Below are 15,096 nucleotides of genomic sequence, written 5' to 3'. Positions count from 1 at the left end.
CTTACAGGTGCCTTGCACTGACTCTTTGTGTCTGTGTGCACACAGGAGTGCCTATGCTGAGGAAATGTGGCAGAAATGCTGCACTCTGAGGGGGTTGAGTGCCTTGGATAGCTGAGTCAGTCAGGCCTGCAAGGAAGGGTGAGTCACAAGCTCTAAACTATGTTAAATGCTCCTAAGGGTTGTTCTTTTAGTAAGTAATGAAGTTTAGTATAAGTTATAAGATAAGTTGAATATTGTTAAGAGTTATTCCACTGTGAAATTATTAAGTCCTAGGTTACAAGTAAGGTTAAATACTGTCAAGTGCTGTTCTTTTGCTAAATGCTGAAGTCTAAGGTATCAATCAAAGTCTGTTAAGTTTGAGCTCGGCTTAGCTTTTTGGCTGCATTCCTTTTATCCTTGCCCACACTGTCCTTTAGTCACACACACATGCACGCACACACACACGGAGAGTTCATGGTTCATTTCTGGTTTTATTGCCTGGATTCTGTTTGGTTTTGTAGTTGCTTTGTTTCCTTGGTGTGCCTGAAGTGCCCAGTCAGGAACAGAGTGACTCTTGCCAAGGAACTTTGTGCTTCTGTCCCTTAATATTAAATCTGGTTTTGGCTGATCCCTTGCCAGGGGTTTTTCAGCGCTCTCAAGGCCTCGTTTGTAACAGGGTGAAGGAGCCCTGACCCAGGCTCTGCCCTGGGGAACATGGGGATGCTGCCGGGGGGTCCCTGTCCCCCTGTGCCACCCCCAGGGCCCCGTCCCCCTGTCCCCGTGTCAGGCTCTGGGGTCGATCTCGTGGAACATCCTCTGGGGGAGGCAGCGGGGCCGGGGCCGGGGGGTCCCGGGGGGACAGGGGACCCCGCTGTGCACGAGCAGCGTTGGACTGCTGTGGGGGGAGCTGTGAGGGGGGCCAGGGCAGAGTGACCTCCCCAGTGACCTCACACAGCCCCTGTGATGTCACACAACCCCTGAGATGTCACACTGCCCCTGTGATGTCATACTGCCCCTGTGATGCCACACAGCATCCTTGTGAGGTCACACAGCCCCTGTGATGTCACAGGCTACCAGTGATGACACACAGCCTCCTATGATGTCACACAACCACTCTGTTATGTCACACAGATTCCATATTATGCCATTCAGCTGATATGTGATGTCACAGAGCAGATTTGTGATGTCACAGTTTCCCTGTGATGTCACAGCCTTGTCTGTGATGTCACAGCCTTCTTTGTGGCATCACACAGCTGCCCTATGATATCATACTCTATGTCACAACCCACGATGTGATGTCAAAGAACCACCTTCTAGGATGTCACAGCTGGCTCTGTGATGTCACTCCCCCCTCAGTGTTGTCACACAGCCCACTCTGTGCTGTCACACAGCCCCTGCTGACATCACAGCTGCTCTGTGCCTCTGTGACACAGCCCCAGAGGTGCTGCTGTGACACAGCCCCCTCGGGGACATGCCACAGGCCCTGCCAATGCTGAGCCCCTGTGAGCTCTGTCTGTGCCCTGCTGGCGTCCCTGAGGGGCCCTGGCAGCGTCCCAGCCCTGCTGGGCTGTGCACAGGAGCTGCTCCTGGCCAGAGCTGTCTCTCTGCAGCGCTGCCCCTGCCAGGAGCTGCCTCTGGGCCAGGAGCCCGGCCCAGCTCAGCAGCACAGACACAGCACAGGGACTTAATGACCCTCTGGGGCTTTGGTGCTCTTTGCATCAGACCCACTCCCTCAGAGTGGGCTAAAAGAACTTCTCAAGAGCTCAAAGTGAGATTGAAACACTGAAGTTTCTTGTACTTTCAATAGATCCCTGTGAGGGACAGGACTGAAAAAGTGTCCCCAGGTTCCAGGGAGAGCAGAACACTGGAGGCAGTGATGACAGCTGGGGACAAGCAAGGCAAAGATATCTCTGTGCTGAGCACACCTGGCTGTGTTTCAGGAATTCAAAGGGCCAAGGCCTGAGCCCCAGCCCCTGGCCAGGCAGATCCTGTCCTGCCCTGCTTGCTCAGGGCTTTTCCTGGGATGGGCACTGGCATGTGGGCATGTGCAATGCCAGGGACAGGAACATGGGGCAGCCCCTGCCAGGCGTCTGAGCAGGGACGAGGAGGCAATGAGGCCCCAGGCCTGCAAGGGTCACTTGTCCCATCGTGGCCTCAGGCCCAGGTCCAGCAGCCATGGCCGAAGTGCTGCCCAAGTTGGCTCTGGCAGGGCTGTCTTGCAGCTGCTGCCCATCCCTGTGCCCTGTGCAGCCCAGGCTGTCCCACGGTGTCCCTGCCCTGCGCCTCTGTCCCTGCAGGCTGTCGGCATCCCCCGGCTGCCCCACCTGGCTGGGCCCTTCCTTTGCTGACAGCTCTGCCTCCTGCCTGCCTCTGCCTGCCCACACAGAGCCTTGGGCTGCTCCAGGCTCCTGCTGGAGACGTGCTGCACCACAGCCCTGCCCTGCCAGGGAAATTCCTTTCTGCTGCTGCCCAGGCTGGGCCTCTCCAGCTGCCCTTGTGCGGGGTGCGGAGGTTCAGGGATATCACACACTATATTTATAATAAATCTCTACTGTCCACGTGTCTCTAGCTAATACATGATTGGTTAATCCTAGCTGTTTACACATCTAAATTAGAATGCTGATTGGATCACCTAATTTTTCATGCGTCTTGCTGTCGTCTTCTGGCCCACTCATGGTTCAATTTTTTCCTTTTTCCCAAGCTTGCTGTCAAACTTGCCGAGTCCTGATGACTCTTCTTGTATTTTTCTCAAGGATATACCAACCCCATTTCTGAATATGTCCATTATCCATTGTTTGTGAATGTGTCCATTGTCCATTAGTACAAGCAGGTTGGATTGTGCATCGGCTGAATATGGCCCTTGTCTAGCAAGAACTCCTCAATCTGCAAAAAAGTCTCAACAGTTCCCTGGTTTTGTTTTTGCACAAGCCAGACTGATTTAAAAGCACGCTCAATTATTTTCTGCACAGCAAGGCACTACAAGCAGAATTGAAAAAAGAAGACAAAGTATCATTATGCCAAAGGGTACTAAATCCTTGAGCCAGCCTGTTATTCCCCAGGATTTAAGCCACTCATCAAAAGAATTCTCAACCACTCTGAGCTTTTTCATATTCTCCTTAAGCAATGACAATTTCTTGTCAATAGATCCAGAGTGGTCAGAGAGATTCATGCAACACATCCCTTCAAAATCTTCACGCTCATCTCCTTGTGCTAGCAACAAAAAATTTATAGCAGTCTTATCCTGTAACACAGCGTGGTGTATGCTACCTACATCAGTGGTAAGCTCATTCTAAATTGCAGATGTAATGTTAATTTGTTTTCCTGTCCAACAAGCCAATCGTTTGAATGATGTAAGGGCCTGTGATGAAGCTAATCCTGGTGTAAAAAGTGATGCCAGGATAACTGAAGGCTAATTCCACAATTCTACATTATCCTTGCAGTCTGAGCCTAAGAGATGCTCACTACATTTTGGACGTTGGAATTTGTGCCTGATGTCAAGCATCTGTTGAATGCTAGGGGCAAACAGTGTCAATTTCCCAAAATAGCATGGTCCTCCTAATCCTTTGTGAGGAATTGCAGGCCAAGCTTTATCTCCACCAAAGAGAAACAAAAGTAGAAAAAAGTTATTGGAGAAGCTATTGTAGAAGGGACTTTTCTCTCCAATGATGTAGAAGCTTTTCTTGTAGTAACTAATGCTGCAAGTAGAGTTTGAGAACCTTTCGATTGGAAGATTTTAGAAAAGATGAGAGCTGCATTTTCACAATTTGGTTGAAAATGCCAACTTGCACAGTCACTTCTGCAGTATATTTTTCCATCTAACGCATTAATTCCAGCTGATGTGCATACCCTAATAAGACTTAGAATGCCACCCCATCAGCAGGTGATGTTTCAGAAAAGCTGAGAGGAAAAGTGTGCTCAAGAAGCTGCAAGAGCTAGAGTGATGCAGGGTGATCCTCTGTATGGTTTAACAGCACAACAGTTACTTGGCAAAGGGCTCGGGGCTACTGCCCAGGCTAGGAGCATTGATCAAGTCTTACAGATGAGCCAACAACTAGCATGTAATGCATTTCTTGCACTTCCAGATAAGTTACACACTATGTCTTTTACACAGATTTGTCAAAGAAAGAATGAAGACTTTGATAAATTTGTAGACAAATTGCATTAAGCTATCTATAATCATTCTGATTTAAATTCAGACACAAAGATACAATTGGATGGACTTGGGGATCATTTCTCCATTCCAAATGGCTTTCCCTTCAGTCACAAGAGCCTTCCATCTCTTCCAAAAATTGCCTGCTGAAACTCTTCTGCTCCCATCCTAATCAGTTCACTACTCCAGCATAACCCTTGAAGCACGGACAGATGACTCTTCAACTAATTATAGTAGAAAAGAAGGGTATTTATTGCAGCCGTGGTCACATGTGAACTAGTTTCCAGAGACATGTGCAAGGAGTTGCAGACTCCTGCTCTCTATTTCTACAGAAAAGGTTTTACATTAGGTTTCTAAGGACCCATAATACATAATTATTACCTGCCTGCTTCGCATTTTTATCAGCTGAATATCTATTACAGCTGCACAATTGTATTCCCTTAAGTGGATTGGTGGGATTTTGAAATGAGGGAGTGGTTGTATGGGAGGAAGAAAGCAGTCTTCCTCATGGTGAACTCTCCTCCCATGGCCAGCTGGCAAGACCTTTTCACCTGCTGCTCATGGTCCAAGCCTCTCCTAACTGTCCAATTATTCTTAAGGCAAGGTCTTTCTATGGTCTCAGCTTCTTCACAATTGCTTCCTCTATCCCTGTCACTCCTAGTTTTATGTTCCTAATATATTTGGTACTCTTTAAGTAAGGCACATGATTGCTGCTAGCTGTATTACTAACTTAGCTTCTTACCTCATTTTAAAATCTTAACTAAAATATGCAATCTTCTACTATCCCAATTGTATTCCCAGCTGGGCCCTCGACCCATCTGCACATTTCAATTTTCCTCATTACATTTTCAGCTAAGCCCTTGACTCACCTCAGGCACATCCCCGACTGCCTCTCTCCCAGCAGCTCAGAGCTGCATTGCACAGCGCCTGCTGTGCACCACAGAGCACAAAGCAGGCTGGCCTGGTGGGCCTGAATATTTCTGCCAAACACTCTGCATCTCACACCTTTGCTCTGGCTCAGTGCAGAACTGCAGGGTTGCACGCGCTTCCTCCCAGAGCTGCGTGAGGCGCTGGCTCCTGCAGATGGGCCCTGCCAAGCTGTCCCTGCCTCACGCTGGCCTCGCTTCTCTGGCACAAGTGCCGGGCCTGAAGGAGCTGCCCTGTGCTCCAGCCTGCCCAGCAGCCCGGCTCCCTGCCCCGGTGCCCAGAGTGCTGCACACACTGCTGGCCTTTGCCAGGAGTTGCAGGGCAGCCGGCAGAAGAGGAGGAATCCTCAGGCAGCCCAGCGGCCCGTGGCTGCCCTTGGCCTTTCTCTGCTCCTGGGCACACTCCAGACGGCCATGGCCTCCAGGCCGGGCTGTGCCCAGCACGGCTGCGCTTCCCCTCGGCAGCAGCCAGCTGCCACCTGGGCTCTGAGAGCGGAGGATTCGCCTGCTCCCAGCAAGAGGCACCCAGGGCCCGGCTGCTGCCTCTTGCAGCTCCAAGGGCCTCCTTCCAGCCTGCCTCTGCCGGGGCTCAGGCTGCTCCGGCCTCTGCCGGGGCTCTGCTGGGGCTCCAGCCCGGGCAAGGCCGGGCCCACTCTCACCTCACAGGCACTGACAGCTCTGCGCCACAGGAGACCTTCCCGAGCACACTCTCTGATCTTTCTGCTTTCTCACTTGAGCAAGGCTCTCCTCCAGCCAAAGAGATTATTGCATTTAGGGATACAAATCCAAGTGGCAGGAACCCCATTGCTCTCCAGTCACAGCTGAAGGCCTGCATCTGCACAAGATGTTTGGGCTGCCTCATTCTTCCTTTGGTTTTGCCTTCAAATGCCATTGCCCTTTCTGCCTCAACTAGAAATACCACAGCTGTGCCATAACCAGCCAGTGGGTCATATTCCAAAGGCAGTGTGGTCTGGAGAGGATGAATGAAGAAGAGCCCTTCTCACTTATGAAACCATACAAAAAAAGCCATATGTGTGACTTAGTACCAATAAAAAACAACTGGTAATTCAGAAAAAAATGTGGAATTTTCTGAAGGGGTCAGAAGGAGGAGAATCTTCCAAGTGAGTTGATGTTTCAGAAACTTTATTAATTACAACTCTAATCTATAATTCTATGCTACAAATCTCTTTAGCAACCCTACTCTACAATCCTACTCTAAATTGGTAACAGAGATAACATCTTGACATGATTGCTACGTTCTCGTCTCCTAGGGTTAGGCTTAGGTTTAGGCTTAGGCTTAGACTTAGGTTTTAGGCTTAGGCTTAGGTTTAGGCTTAGACTTAGGTTCAGGTTTGGGTTTAGGTTTAGGCTTTGGCTTAGGCTTATGGTTGGGGTTAAGGAAAGGGTAAGGAAAAGGGTAAGGGATAGAGATAGGGATAGGGTTAGGGTTTGGGTTAGCATTTAAGGTTAGGGTAAGGTTTTAGGTTTAGTGTTTAGGGTTAGGGTTATTCGTCTTCTTCACTGAGTTGATGACTTGTGCCAGGATGAATGGTGGCTTGGCTGAAGTTACAAATGGATGCTGTCCACTGGAAAAAAAAAACAAAAAAAACCAAAGAACAGTGAACCATTACTTTCCAAGCTCATTGCTTCAGGGACTCAATCAGGATACATCAAGTTCCTGGAAAGACCCAGAAAGAGGAGCAATGGGACCATCTGCTCCCCAGTCACGCCCAATGTGCAAGACCTTGCCATCACAGGCAAACCTGGCCCAGAATCCCACTCATCTGTTTATTGTGATGTCTTCATCATGCTGGGATTTTTGCCCTGCCAGCGCTCTAGAAATGGTGCTTTCTGTCCCGGGGTTTTCTTCCTTTCAGGAAACTCCAATGACTCACATAGGTCCCTGCCTTTGAAAGACAGGCACTGTGCTGATTCCCACAGGGACAGAAAGCAGTGTCTGCCTTTCCATGCCCTGCCCCTCGTGTGCTGGATGGCACCTTCCTTCCCAGCAGGGCCAGCCCATTGGCACTGGGCCCTGCAGTTCCCTCTCTGCCACACAACCTGGCAGTAACCCTGGCACAGTTCCCGTCTGCTTGAGCGTGCCAGGCAGCAGATGGGGCTGGGACAAGTCCCTCCCAGCTGTCCCTGTTTGCATGGCAGAAACCTCTGAGGGTGGGCTGGGGGGCACCAACCAGGGCCCCTCAGAAGCTCACAGTGAGCCCCCCACAGCCCCTCCTGCCCACAGCCAAATCTCTGACCCCTAGGCTGGGACTGGCTTCCTTGGGTTCCTCCACCACCATTTCATGTCTCTGTACCCTGTATTGCTCTACTTCAATTTTTTTGCCATTAGATAAAACTGAATACTCCACCAAATCACAAAAGAGGGCAACAGACACAGTCAGAGGACAGAGCACCTCTCCTCACAGGAAATGCAGAGGGAGCTGGAGTTATTCAGTTTTGTGAAGGACAGGCCCCAGGGAGACTTTATTGCCACTTTCCAAGACTTCACAGTGGCTTTGAAGAAAGTGCGGGACATCTTTTTTAACAAGGCCAGTTACAATAGGATATGGACAAATCTTTTTAAACACTAAGGGCATCTAATCAGAGTAGGTCTAAGGAAGAACTTGTGTACTCAGAGCATGGTGCCACACTGGCACAGCTTGCCCCAAGAGCTTGTAGGTGCCCCATCCCTGCAACCATTCCGGCTCCGGTGGCAACGGGCTCTGAGCAACCTGATCTCTTTAAAGATGTTCCTGCTCATTGCAGGACACTTGCACCAGAGGACATTTACAGGGCCCTGCCAGCCCAGCCCAGTCTAGGATTCCTCACCATTTTCATTTGAAGAGCACCAAGAGTGGAGGTGAGGAGGAAGGGGGCTCATCTGTTGCCTTGGGCTTGAGTGGAGGAGGAGCCCATCCCTCAGAGCCTGTTTCACCGGCAGCCCCTTCACATTTTACCTGCAGGAGCTCCTTGGCAGACCAGCGCTGCTCCTCGTCTGCCTGCAGGCAGCAGCTCAGGAAGTCACGCAGCAAAGCCGAGAGGAGCTTGGGCTGCCGCAGCTGTGGAGTCCCTACTGTGGCTATCAGGTATGTAGCCTGGAGAGAAAGGAGACACCAGGCTCCACCTCCTGCTTTCACATCTCTAAGGCTCTCCCAGATCCCTTTGTTTAACCTCTGTTCTTCAGTGGCAGTTTCTGCCCTGGCACAGACCCAGAGATGACTTTCCTTTACCAACCATAAACCCAAACCCCGATGCAGCCACAGCTTTTCCACCATCCTGCAGATCTTGCCTTGGCAGCTGATTTCATCGCCTGACCTAGTTAGTGGGAACTACATCAGCAAAAAAACATTTGCTTCTCTAAGGATTCATGCCAGCTTGAGATGGTTTTTGGAAGAGCGACTTTGCTATACTAACTAATTTCAAGGGTTAGTACATGAAAGGCATCTCTGCAGTGCTTGTTGGTCCTTTAAGCGCACGTGCCCTAGAACAAAACTCATCAAGCTTTTTGTGCTGTTCTTGAAAACAATGGGAATTGGAAGAAAAGAAAGGAAATCCATCAGTTAATACCCAGGTAGGGAAACAAACATTGAAAATCTCCTCTTCAACACAGACACGTTAAGATGCCTGCACAAATGTATTGGGATGAAAATGCCTGCTTGGGCACACAGGAGCCACTTGCAGCTCTGTCTCTCAGCAGTCTGAAAATTTCAGCTTCCCATTTCTGCAGCCAAAGAAAAATTGTCTAGGTCAGAAGAAGGAGAAGTTCCATCCCTATGGACACCCTCTAGTCATTTGGCTGCTCAAGTCAATGCATTAATGGTAGGCCCATGCCAGAAAGTGCCAGGAAAGAAACAGGAGGTTTTGGCAGGCTCTCCACATCACCAGGCTCTGGCTTGGTGACATGCAGAATGTTGCTTGGGCTAGGAGAGAAACACGGTCACTGAGTGTTTCAGCAGCACTGTACAAGAAGCAGAAGAGACTCTGTGCATTACATCCTCATGCCCATGTTTTCCAGTGAGAAGAAACTGCACACAGGGTTAGGTTCCGCTCTAAAGACCACGGTTTTAGAAACTTTGTTGGGTTTGGGTTTCCTTCCTTCATTTCTGGAAAGATAACAACACTTTTAAGATGCTTTTCCCCTGTTATTAAGGCCATCTACACAGACAAAAGAACTGGAACCACTTAACCCAAAGGAAAGTGTTGAGTGAGAATGGAGTTTGTTTGGAGTTTGTTTGCATGTGGTAAGGCTTGAGTTCCCCCACTGATGCAACCAAAAGTACAGCAGATGCTGATGTGTTGCAGGGACATTTGTAGGAGGGGACTTTGGTGGAAGTAGTTCCAGCAGATGGCAATGGGATTTTGTCCAGTGGCACACAGGACATGGGACAGGTGAGAAAGACAGTGGGATCAGTGAGTATTTGCTCCTTACCGTGCCAGAACTTTCGCCCAAGTAAGGAGGTTCTTGTTCTATCATTTCAATTCCCACAATTCCAAAAGACCATATGTCCACTTTGGGGCCATATGGTTGACCTGTCACCACTTCAGGCGCCATCCACCAAGGAGTCCCGGTTACCGAGCACCGTCTGCTCTGCTCAGGGGTGAGCTGAGTAGCGAGGCCAAAATCAGCTGAGGAGAAAACAAAATACTGGTTTTATCTGAATTCTGTGCAATTAGGAAAGCAAGCAAAAGAATTCCCCAGTAGAAGTTTGAAATTGCTCTGTGGAATCTCCTGGCATTGGCGACTTTAAAAATCCCCCCATGTTTTACATTGCCTCTAGCAGTGGCTTTTGTTCTTTGGAAACTTTAGACTTGTAACTCCCTCCCTCTGGAAGGGACCCACACAGAGCAAGGCCACTCTTGACTGCTTGTGGCTCCTTCTACCTCTGTGCACGTTGCAACTGTGCCCTCAGCTCGCAGCAGGGGTCCCTGCACTGCCACCAGCACCATGTTTGGGGAGCTGGCAGTCACGCCAAGCAGCCCCACACCCACATCCCTGGAACGCTGCACCTCACCAAGAATATACTGACCCAGTTTGACAGAACCGTCGGTTCTGAGAAGGATGTTGTCACTCTTCACGTCTCGATGGATCACATCGTTTGCATGAAGAAAATCCAGTCCTTGCAGGCACTGAGCGAGAAAACAGAAACAGAAGGGCAAAAATGAGTGATGTGATTTCATCACACAAGGAAGGAAACAAAGAATCTAAAAGATTCCCTCTCCAGGGGAATGGGGAGTAATGGCAGAACAGTCATGGCCACTGAGAGGAAGAGCTTGCTGCTCCAACACTTGCAGAGCAGGACCTTTCTGAGGAAAGGCACGTCAGCTTTTGAAAGAGCAACAGCACCTGCTGTTGTAGGCTGTCCCCTGCCAACCAGCCAGGATGACTCCTGCTGCAGCGCATGTGCTCAGAAACAAAGAGCATTCTGGCTGCACTCCTATCCTTTTTAGCTGAGCACTGAGAGAAACGAGTCTCTCTCTTCTTTCTTTGCTGTTTGTTTCAAATCCTGCCACCAGCACCTTTGCTTTTACAGGCAAGGAATGCAGTGAAGACAGACTCCAGGCAAACATTTAGAGAGGCAAGGTGGAGAACAGCAACTACAAATACAAGAGACAGAGCGAGAATACAACATCAGGAGATAAGAGTACTGGCACTGAGTACAGGGAGTGCAGGGGCACTGGCAGGCCTTTCACTTGAGATGCTTTTACTTGCCCATAGCATACCAGCAACACAGAAACAAAACTCGGCATAGGAAACCTCTCCTGTTCTGAGCCCCTGTTTCCCAGACAATCCTGCCCAAGCCCTTGGAAACACAGCTGGGATTGCTGACCTCCCGACTGATGGCTGCCATCTCATCTTCAGACAGGCAGGTCTGGCTGACGATGTCGCTCAGGACACCTCCATCCATGTACTCTATAACCAGCAAGAGTTCCTCGCCTAGAAGGTAGCTGAAAGAAGGAAACAAGGGGGTAGAGATGAACATGCATGGCTACGTTGATTTTTTGCTTCCAGGTTTCTTATTTCCAGATGCCTTTGTGACAAGGACAGAATCAAAGGAATAGACACTCCCTCTTGGCTGTGCATTATTTGCAATCTGTGCTGTCTCATAGAGAAAGACACATCTGTGAAAAAGGAGATGTCTTAGATGGGCAGCAAATGAAAAGTGCAGTTTAGAAAGAGCCCAGATATAAAACATGCCAGGCATGGTGTTTCTGGAAATAAGCACCTAGTCTTCCTGGCATGCATAGCAATGGCAAAGAGGGGCAACAATCCAAGGGAAATCCACTTTAGGATGGTTCATCTGCACTTTAGAAACTTTAAAAAATCAATCCCAAATAAATGTCGAGGCAGTGAACTTTGAGGCCATTGAGTTAGGAAGATACAGCTGATCCAGGTTTTGAATAATTTTGGAGTAATTATCAAATTAGATGTGCCAGGGAAGACTCATGCAGACAAGATGCACTCTCTTCTCATCCATTGGAGAGGAGTAGAGAAATATGAATAAAAAAAAATTAACAGCTTTACTTGCTGACGCTGACGAAAGTGGGTTTTTAACCTCTCATGTTTGCTTTATGTAAACACACATCGATGGGATAAGACCATGACCTCTCACCTGTCTAAATAATTCACAACATTGGGACTCCTATACCTCTTCATGATCATTATTTCATTAAAGGTTAGCTCCTTCCTCCTCACTCCTTGAAGATTTATTTTTTTCATTGCCACCTAAAATGACATTGAAAATCAGTAACTTGAGGGCTTGGTGGCACGAGACCACAAGGCACGTGGGAGCGAGTGATTTTGCAATGACACAGCTGAGCTGTGCCAAACTGCCTTGTGATTAGGCACTGCAGTAATCAGGAACTGACATTCCAACAGCCCATTTCTCTGCTCCCTTGGGAGCCAGTTACAGGACACGTGGGGCCACTGACGTTTTGCCTTGACCACTTGGTAACAGCGATGTCTCAGTTATCACCCACAAACCTCTGACCACACTCTCTGCTGCTTTGTTTGGGACTCAGAAGAAGGAATCCATGCCTTAATACTCTGTGGATACATCTTGTGATATGGGCAGGGCTTAGGGCTTTCAAGGACGCCTTGCAGATCTCTCCCTATGTGCAGTTCCCAAGTGCAGCACTGCAGGTGGCTAAGGAACTACCAGTAACTTTCAGATGGATTTGCTGGCAGCCAGAAATGAGAATTCAGGACTCTGAAGCTGTAGCCCCAAAGAGCAGTGAGGTGCTCGAAGGCACCACCTTTGTTTTAGCAATGGAGAGCGAGTGAGCGCGTCCTTCTCTGAAAGGAACCGCTGCCCTCCGTGCCTTCCTTCCGGCAGCTGAGGAGGACAAAGTCCCATATGTGTTCTGTGGGCTGGCACCAGTCTGTGCTTCTTGTGCCTTTTCAGCACAGCTCTGCCCAAAGCTCCAGCCACAGCTCACACCAGAGGGGAAAGCCCTCGAGTGCAGCAGAGCCTGCAGGGGCTGTTGACATTTACCTCTCCTCCTGTGGCACTGTCGAGTGCTCTGTAAACATCTCCAAAAGTCCTAGAAAATAAAAAGAAGCAGAGAAAGCAGAAGCTGTTTAGATCTTGCAGTGAAAGCCAGCCCACACAGGAGATCTCTGCTGGAAGTGTCAAAACCTGCAGGATGCAGGAGGGCTCTGCCAGAAGGGAGATGATGCATTTTCCTCTCAAGTGCATGGGCACTGGGCCTGTTCCTGAAGCACTGGGGCCCAATTTCTAAAGGGAGTTTAGTCTTTCCTCTTGGGTTTCACTGTCTAAACAGTGTGGTTCCTATCCTGACCACAGAGTGTTTCCCTCTTCAAACCAGGGGAAAGAATTGTTCCTGGGAACTGTTATCTCACAGCTTTGATAGGGCATAGGTTGCTCTTTCAGGCAAGCAAGTTTCTTCTCTTTTCATTAGTGTGCCAGTATGATTTTGAGACACACGAAAAATGCTAAAGAAATTAACACAGAGCTGTCCCACACTTGAGAGACAAGGAGACCTTCCAGGTCCTGTTCCTTGATGCAGGCAAGACCTCGGTAGCAAGGCATCTCTGACAATGCCTTCTGAGCCCACTCACAAATTCTGAGCAGCATTGAGAGATGGGACAATCTATCCCCAGTGTGTGATCATCTTTGCAGCTGTCCTGACTTCACGCTGGATAGACATTCCACCCCAAAAACACCTGGCCCATGGTTGTGCAGGAGTAACTGCTGTTGGACTCACCCGCTGCCAATATAATTCAGATGCCTGTATTTCATCAGGGGATTTTCAGTGGTGTTCACCATTCTCCCTGAGGGAAACAAAATGCAAGATGCTGACTTTAAAGTAGAGATCCCAGCTTCCAGGAGATACAAAAGGCAGCCCCAGCGCCTGGAGCTCTGAGCCCTTTGTGGTCGGCTGGGTAACAACAACCACAACCAGGCAGACAGCCCTGCAGCACAGGTGGCCAGCACAGAGACTGATTTGTACAGTCTTTTGAAGAGTTCTCTTGACAGGAAACAAAGCACAGGGACATACAATCCCAGGAGAGGAGGACATCTTCCCCATCTTTCAGCAGTTTGCCAAAGGAATGCCTTCCCATTTGTAAACCAGAGCAGCTCCAGCTGTAACCGATCCTGATGGGGCTTTCAGCATCAGGACCCTGACCTGCTTGTGAGCAGGCTGAGCTCAAAGATGCCCCTCTCCCAGCTAAGGAAGGCTCCAGCCTCTGCAGTCCCTCCAGCCCTCAGGGACAGGGCAGCGACCACAACAAGGCTGGCAAAGCCCCAGCATGAGCACTGACAGGCACTGATGGGAAGAAGCCAGAGTGAGCCTGAGCCCCAGACAAGCTGTTACCCCCATTCAGGACACAACAGGATGGGCTTTGAGATCAGCCACACCGAGGCACAGATCAGTGCCCTTTTTGTCCCAACAAGTGATGGCAGACACAGAATCCACTGGGCTCTGGTCTCAGCCCCACCAGGTCTCTTATCTGAGAGCACAGCACTGGCAGCTGTTACGGGCAAGAAGCAGATTCATTGGATTGTGCTGCAGAATCACAAAGGGCTTGATGTGTTTTCCTAGAGACTGATCTGAGCAGGGCCTGGGCCAATGGGTAGGATTCTAACAGTCATGGGAAAGAGTGGGAATCAGGTATGGAAAAGTGCCATGGATCTGAGGGATATACCATGGCTGGGCTGGAGGCTCTCTCCTGAGAAATGCCTGCAGTACAGTTTTATCTGATCACGCCACTTGGATGTGTCTCCTGAACACATCTTGATAAGCATAAAACTAGAAGATTAAATAAAGTTTGTTATCAAAGTCTCTGTTTTTTCTTTGGCGGCACATGGAAAATACCTTGTGCTCTCTATTTGTCCTGTAACCTGATGTTCTTTCAAAGTAGTTCTTATTGACAAAAAGATAGCATTCTCTTATTGATAAAAATATAGCATTCTCATGAAAATAAACTGCAGATGTAGTAGTGGTAACAGTAACAGTCATAAAATGACATCAGTAAAACGTGGGGTAGAAGGGCTCCTTCAGGATGGAGAAAAACACAACAAAAAACCCCCACCAAAAATGAACAACAGAAAAGCAATCCCACCCCACCCCCCCAAAACAAAATCCCCAACCAAAAAGACAAACTCCAAAGTCAGTCCATTTCTGTGAAGTTTTTTTGCTGTGATGACTGGTTGCTAGTCAGGAGTCTAAGGAGAATTTAGGAAGCTAAAAATTCTGTTCAGTTTGGCCACTAGCACACAGGACTTGCCTAGATCATTTGCTAGGTCACAGCCTTCTGCTGATCCAAGAACAATCCCTGCTTCAGCCTTTAGCAGAGAGGGAAGCTCAGGCAAACCCAAGCCAGTCCCAGGTGCCCTCCGAGGCAGCAGGAACACCCAGAGCTCTCTCGCTGCCTCGGAGCACAGCACTGCCTCTGGGGAGTCCTAAATGGCCCTGTGACACTGAGCTCAGGAGGAGCATTGGGTACAGCTCTGCTGACACCTGCACACAATACACTGTCCCTCAGATAAGAAACACCCCAGACGTACCCAGCAGCTC

General features: G+C 49.2%; 1 protein-coding gene across 2 annotated transcripts; it reads right to left on the bottom strand.

Annotated features, from left to right (window-relative positions):
* Positions 1–6,181: 6,181 nt before the first annotated feature.
* LOC134433467 (serine/threonine-protein kinase PAK 1-like) lies at positions 6,182–10,530 on the bottom strand. 2 transcript variants are annotated; one of them, XM_063182323.1, is made up of 5 exons: positions 10,400–10,530; positions 10,083–10,182; positions 9,485–9,681; positions 8,013–8,150; positions 6,182–6,641 (listed from the first exon to the last, which is right to left on the bottom strand). In XM_063182323.1, exons 1-5 carry the CDS (start codon positions 10,475–10,477, stop codon positions 6,561–6,563), a joined length of 594 nt encoding a protein of 197 aa, XP_063038393.1. In that variant the 5' UTR covers positions 10,478–10,530; the 3' UTR covers positions 6,182–6,560. The 2 variants fall into 2 exon arrangements, with proteins under 2 accessions (XP_063038393.1, XP_063038392.1); XM_063182322.1 differs by having other exon boundaries at positions 6,182–6,634.
* Positions 10,531–15,096: the final 4,566 nt, after the last annotated feature.

The sequence above is a fragment of the Melospiza melodia genome, unplaced genomic scaffold (genome assembly GCF_035770615.1).
Source record: "Melospiza melodia melodia isolate bMelMel2 unplaced genomic scaffold, bMelMel2.pri scaffold_18, whole genome shotgun sequence".
Lineage (NCBI taxonomy): Eukaryota > Metazoa > Chordata > Aves > Passeriformes > Passerellidae > Melospiza > Melospiza melodia.
This window is presented reverse-complemented; position numbering and strand designations above follow the sequence as displayed.

Bases quoted from the DNA above. Each gene is read 5' to 3' on its own strand.
- LOC134433467 (XM_063182322.1), bottom strand. From the start codon at position 10,477: ATGCTCTTTGTTTCTGAGCACATGCGCTGCAGCAGGAGTCATCCTGGC. The intron at 10,183-10,399 runs GTGCTGTTGCTC...TTTCTCGCTCAG, and splicing joins GGGACAGCCTACAACAGCAG to TGCCTGCAAGGACTGGATTT. The intron at 9,682-10,082 runs GTCAGTATATTC...TTTTCTCCTCAG, and splicing joins CGACGGTTCTGTCAAACTGG to CTGATTTTGGCCTCGCTACT.